The sequence below is a fragment of the Perca fluviatilis genome, chromosome 6 (genome assembly GCF_010015445.1).
Source record: "Perca fluviatilis chromosome 6, GENO_Pfluv_1.0, whole genome shotgun sequence".
NCBI lineage: Eukaryota > Metazoa > Chordata > Actinopteri > Perciformes > Percidae > Perca > Perca fluviatilis.
Genome location: NC_053117.1, coordinates 43,555,067 through 43,561,743, shown reverse-complemented (window position 1 = coordinate 43,561,743; position 6,677 = coordinate 43,555,067). Strand labels below are relative to the sequence as shown.

The window sequence follows — 6,677 nt, the reverse complement described above, 5'->3', positions numbered from 1 at the left end:
CAGCACTGGAGAATATACAGCATTGGCTGCTTGAATCGGGCCTGTTATTGAACAAAAAGAAAACTGTTGCTATGATGTTCACAAAAAAAACCATAAAACTGGAGCGGTCAAATGTGTTCCTGGGGGGAATGGAACTTGACATTGTTGAGGAGTTCTCGCTACTCGCCACATGGGACCCAACACTTTCATTTAAAAAACACATCAAACTTACAGCGAACAGAATAAAATTCAATTTACAAAACTTTAAACAAATAAGACCATCAATGACAATTACTTCTGCTAAAATGTTCCTACATTCAATGATATTTTCACATATAGATTACTGCATCACAACCTGGTCACTCGCTAGAAATACAATTTTAAAACCCATAGAAATGTTATTCAAACAATCTATAAAAAATACTGGATCAAAAACCTCTGTCATACCATCAGTGTAATATTTTTGGAAAATACAATATGCTCAATTTTGGAAATTTTATTCATTTTAAAAACTGTTGTCTAATTTATAAAGTTTTTCATGGACTTGCTCCACCTTCGCTTTCTACATTCATTAAACCTAGGTCTGACAGAGGATATTGTACCAGAGCCTCATTTAGAGGAGATTTAGAGATCCCGCTTAGAAAAACTAACTTTGGACAAACTGTTCTGTCTATCAGAGGAGGTCACTTTTGGAACAGCATCCCAACAAACATTAGAGAATGTCCAACTTATTGCACATTTAAAAAGCACTTTAAACTATTTCTTAAGAGTTCCCAGTTATGTCATCACTTTGACTAATTTTATGGATGTAATGTAATCTGTCTGAATTTGTGCTAATGTGTTCCTTGTTTGATATTGTATATTGTCATATTCTCACCTATGTATTATCTGCATGTTGTTGTTTTCCTGCCTCGGGACTACAGGTGAAAATTAGCATTTATGCTATAACCTGGCTCATTTACAGTCTTTACAGAAATGTTAGATTGTTCATTAATGTGCATTGTCCCGAATAAATAAATAAAAAAAATAAATAAATAAATAAATAAAGATAGGTACCAGAACCACCCTAACAACAGAAAGGTACCAGAACCACCCTAACAACAGAAAGGTACCAGAACCACCCTAACAACAGAAAGGTACCAGCAGAACCACCCTAACAACAGACAGGTACCAGAACCACCCTAACAACAGAAAGGTACCAGCAGAACCACTCTAACAACAGACAGGTACCAGAACCACCCTAACAACAGAAAGGTACCATCAGAACCACACTAACAACAGACAGGTACCAGAACCACTCTAACAACAGACAGGTACCACCAGAACCACACTAACAACAGACAGGTACCAGCAGAACCACCCTAACAACAAAAGGTACCAGAACAACCCTAACAACAGATAGGTACCAGAACCACCCTAACAACAGAAAGGTACCAGCAGAACCACCCTAACAACAGACAGGTACCAGAACCACCCTAACAACAGACAGGTACCATCAGAACCACCCTAACAACAGAAAGGTACCAGAACCACTCTAACAACAGACAGGTACCATCAGAACCACCCTAACAACAGAGAGGTACCATCAGAACCACCCTATCAACAGACAGGCACCAACAGAACCACCCTAACAACAGAAAGGTACCAGAACCACCCTAACAACAGATAGGTACCAGAACCACCCTAACAACAGACAGGTACCAGCAGAACCACACTAACAACAGACAGGTACCAGAACCACCCTAACAACAGACAGGTACCAGCAGAACCACCCTAACAACAGACAGGTACCAGAACCACCCTAACAACAGAAAGGTACCATCAGAACCACACTAACAACAGACAGGTACCAGAACCACTCTAACAACAGACAGGTACCATCAGAACCACCCTAACAACAGGAAAGTACCAGAACCACCCTAACAACAGAAAGGTACCAGAACCACCCTAACAACAGAAAGGTACCATCAGAACCACTCTAACAACAGACAGGTACCAGAACCACCCTAACAACAGATAGGTACCAGAACCACCCTAACAACAGAAAGGTACCAGAACCACCCTAACAACAGAAAGGTACCAGCAGAACCACCCTAACAACAGACAGGTACCAGAACCACCCTAACAACAGAAAGGTACCAGCAGAACCACTCTAACAACAGACAGGTACCAGAACCACCCTAACAAGAGAAAGGTACCATCAGAACCACACTAACAACAGACAGGTACCATAACCACTCTAACAACAGACAGGTACCACCAGAACCACACTAACAACAGACAGGTACCAGCAGAACCACCCTAACAACAGAAAGGTACCAGAACCACCCTAACAACAGATAGGTACCAGAACCACCCTAACAACAGACAGGTACCAGAACCACCATAACAACAGAAAGGTAACAGAACCACCCTAACAACAGACAGGTACCATCAGAACCACTCTAACAACAGACAGGTACCATCAGAACCACCCTAACAACAGGAAGGTACCAGAACCACCCTAACAACACAAAGGTACCATCAGAACCACTCTAACAACAGACAGGTACCATCAGAACCACCCTAACAACAGACAGGTACCATCAGAACCACTCTAACAACAGACAGGTACCATCAGAACCACCCTAACAACAGGAAGGTACCATAACCACCCTAACAACACAAAGGTACCATCAGAACCACCCTAACAACAGGAAGGTACCAGAACCACCCTAACAACAGACAGGTACCATCAGAACCACCCTAACAACAGACAGGTACCATCAGAACCACTCTAACAACAGACAGGTACCAGAACCACCCTAACAACAGACAGGTACCAGAACCACTCTAACAACAGACAGGTACCATCAGAACCACCCTAACAACAGAAAGGTACCAGAACCACCCTAACAACAGACAGGTACCAGAACCACTCTAACAACAGACAGGTACCAGAACCACTCTAACAACAGACAGGTACCATCAGAACCACCCTAACAACAGACAGGTACCAGCAGAACCACCCTAACAACAGACAGGTACCAGAACCACTCTAACAACAGACAGGTACCATCAGAACCTCCCTAACAACAGACAGGTACCAGCAGAACCACCCTAACAACAGAAAGGTACCAGAACCACTCTAACAACAGACAGGTACCAGAACCACCCTAACAACAGACAGTTACCATCAGAACCACCCTAACAACAGAAAGGTACCAGAACCACCCTAACAACAGACAGTTACCATCAGAACCACCCTAACAACAGAAAGGTACCAGAACCACCCTAACAACAGACAGGTACCAGAACCACTCTAACAACAGACCAGAACCTCCCTAACAACAGAAAGGTACCATCAGAACCTCCCTAACAACAGATATAGTTTAACATGTCTCTGTCCTTTAGGCGACTCCCTCCTGAAGCATTCTGGGATGCAGTTCACCACCAAAGACCGAGACCAGGACCAGTCGGAGAACAACTGCGCGGCGTACTACCAGGGCGCCTGGTGGTACCGGAACTGCCACACCTCTAACCTGAACGGGCAGTACCTGAAGGGAGGCCACGCCTCCTACGCTGATGGGGTGGAGTGGTCCAGTTGGACCGGCTGGCAGTACTCGCTGCGCTTCACCGAGATGAAGATACGACCCAAACAAGGCTCCTGATTGGCTGAGAGGAAGATACGACCCAAACAAGGCTCCTGATTGGCTGAGAGGAAGATACGACCCAGACAAGACTCCTGATTGGCTGAGAGGAAGATACAACCCAAACAAGGCTCCTGATTGGGTGAGAGGAAGATACGACCCAGACAAGACTCGTGATTGGCTGAGAAGAAAATACGACCCAAACAAGGCTCTTGATTGGCTGACAGGAAGATACGACCCAGACAAGACTCCTGATTGGCTGAGAGGAAGATACGACCCAGACAAGACTCCTGATTGGCTGAGAGAAAGATACGACCCAAACAAGACTCCTGATTGACTGAGAGTAATGGTGCGTTCTTTTTGTCCACCGAAGTCGTTTTACGAGTTGTTTTCCGGAGTTACGACCCGGAAGTTGCAAAAAGAACGCCCCCGAGGTCGTATTTACAACTCGTCAAGTCGTCTGAACTCAGAGGACCCCGAGCTCACTTTCAAAGATGGCTACGTCGTGCATCACACGTAGTAAACATTGTGGTTTTCTACAGTTTTAAGCACTTTTGTCTTTGTTGTAACCAAATGAAGAAGTCGTACACACAGCTGTATACTGCTACCTATAGGCATGTCGCTACAGTCTTATTAGGAGTTAAATACCGCCTGATTAGTTATTTTGTAGCTTGTGCAGCTGAGACGCCGCGTTGCTATATGACAACAACGGCTTTAAGCCGAGCCTTGAGCAGAAAGCAGAGCAGTAGCCTAACGTTAACGTTAATCAAAACGTAATTTTCATGTATCAAACTGTGAAATATAGTTGTGTAATATGTCAATAACTGGGTGAATAGAATCCTAAATGTTACTAAAAATGTTACAAAAATCCATCTTTTCTCCAACTCGTAGTATTGTGTGACAAAAAGAATGCAACAACCCACGGTAACTCGTTTTCCGACATGGATGTGACGTCACACTCGAGCTACTAGTTGCGATTACAAGACAAAAAGAACGCACCATAAGATATGACCCAAACAACACTTGTGATTGGCTGAGAGGAAGATACGACAAAAACAAGACTCGTGATTGGCTGAGAGGAAGATACGACCAAAACAAGACTCCTGATTGGCTGAGAGGAAGATACGACCCGACACTAACCCTAAACTCTGACTCTTTTATCCTCTTTTTCTCTATCAGCTGTTAATTTAATTTGTTGTTTTCCGTTGTTTAAATCTTCTATATGTTCTGTATTTATGTGTGTTTGTGCTTTTGTCTCTTCTGTTAAAGCACTTTGTAAACTATTGATTTAAAAGGTGCTAAACTAATAAGGTTACCAGCTGGTAGCGCTGGAGATTTAACTTTAATCAGCAGTTACAGCTGTTAGAGACAGCCTACCTGCCAACACTCCTGTTTTCACGGGTTTCTCCCGTTTTTTAGCCCCATCTCCCGGTTTGTTATTTCACCCATGAAGCTGCCGTAATGTGCAGCATGGTCCAAACTCCTTTATCAATAATCAGACCAATATATATATATATATATATATATATATATATATATATATATATATATATATATATATATATATAATGTATGTATATATACAGATTACAATAATGTTTGTAATGGAGTGGAATGGACATTTCTAAGTGACCCCAAACTTTTGACCGGTAGTGTAAATATTAAAGAAATCTCTTATTGTGTTCTTTTTCCAGCTTGTTGTGTGTTGTCTGATCCATAACATTTAATATTAAAGATGTCACGGTTGATTTATTAACGAGTCCCTCTGCTGCTGCTGTAACAATCAGATCAATAATCTCTGATTGGATGATATCTGATGATTAAAGGGAAATGTTGGACTGAAGAGAACAGATAAAAGTAAAATTCCCTCACACAGTTTAACAGAGCTAACAAGGCAAGGCAGCTCCCCACCAGACTCCATGTAAATAAACAGGGATTTTATCAGGGTAAAACATACGACAAAAATGCCAAAAACTTAGAAAAATATATATTATATATAGGGCTGTCAATTGATTAAAAAAAATTAACTAATTAATCGCACAATTTGCTGTGATTAATCGCGATTAATCGCTTTTTTAAATTAAGACTGAAGCTTGTAATAATGGATATTTAAATGCTAAATCACTTAACTTTGCAAATATGAAGAAGAAAAAAAAACAAGGAAAGATTCTGCTAAGTTCAGAATGTTTAATATCTTTCAGAACAACAGCAGCAACAATTTGGCTTAGTCCTGCTTAGTACAGACTAATCTGGCAGAACATGCAACCATCTTCCAGGAACCCCAACCAGCAATTTCAAACACAGAATATACTTCACTCCCCACACATTGCATGAAAGAAAACTTTACCATCACGCCTTATGCACTCAAAATGTGTTGGGCACATTTTTTACTATGGTGGAAGTGCTTGAGGGTTACAGAGAGTTTCAGAAATCTTATCAAACCTACTGTCCAACACAATTCCTTACTTGCCAGAAGTCCTGTCTCATTCTGTCTCTCTATTTTCTAAATGAAAGACTCAATAACATTATCAGCTAAACACAACAACTACAATGTTTACATATGTAGTAAAAACTGCAACTCAATGGCATTTTTTAAAGTCTCTTTTGAACTACAAAGGACAGTATGAGTAAGATTTGCCACACATTTTCTGACTGTAAGACTGCAGACTTGAAGTATAAATGGTTAAGAAAGCTTCAAAATAGTAATATGTAGCCTTATGAAGTGCTTGAACCCCAAATTTGAATGTTGAAAAAAAAAAAAATCTTGCTTTTCTTAAACTACTAAGAGGACATTGTGAGTAAGATATTCCATAACAGTGCCAAGTGTAAAATGTTACAAACAACGGCAATAACTGGCTTAGTCCTGCTTTACTTCAGCCAGTTACTGAGACAGACCAGTCGGTTTACATTATCAGGGGACAAAGCTGCTCTCTTCTTTTGGATGATGTGGCCTGAGAGTGAGAACTACCTCTCACAAGGCACTGTGGTTGCAGGGGTTGACAGGTACTTGCGTGCAATGCGTGCCAGCCTGGCATGTGCTCCTTCTCTCTTTGACCACCACTGTAGTGG

The 6,677-nt window shown here is 41.6% G+C and overlaps 1 protein-coding gene and 1 long non-coding RNA gene across 20 annotated transcripts in view; both read left to right on the top strand.

Moving 5' to 3' along the window:
* The window catches only part of LOC120560250, a 4,222-nt gene extending 856 nt beyond the window's left edge, over positions 1 to 3,366 (top strand). The window contains exons 2-5 of one of the 17 annotated variants that reach the window (XR_005639455.1): positions 1,032 to 2,496; positions 2,739 to 2,769; positions 2,826 to 2,884; positions 2,941 to 3,366. This is a non-coding gene — a long non-coding RNA (uncharacterized LOC120560250). Of the gene's footprint in view, positions 1 to 1,031 lie in introns of all 17 variants that reach the window. The other 16 variants (XR_005639451.1, XR_005639454.1, XR_005639450.1 and 13 more) reach the window with 16 other exon arrangements.
* The window catches only part of fibcd1a (fibrinogen C domain containing 1a), a 24,596-nt gene extending 20,569 nt beyond the window's left edge, over positions 1 to 4,027 (top strand). For 2 of the 3 annotated variants that reach the window (XM_039802483.1, XM_039802481.1), the window contains exon 9: positions 3,373 to 4,027. In XM_039802483.1, coding sequence (XP_039658417.1) covers positions 3,373 to 3,629 — 257 coding nt within the window. In that variant the 3' untranslated portion in view covers positions 3,630 to 4,027. The remainder of the gene's footprint in view (positions 1 to 3,372) is intronic. The other variant, XM_039802482.1, reaches the window with a different exon arrangement.
* The last annotated feature ends 2,650 nt before the right edge of the window (positions 4,028 to 6,677 follow it).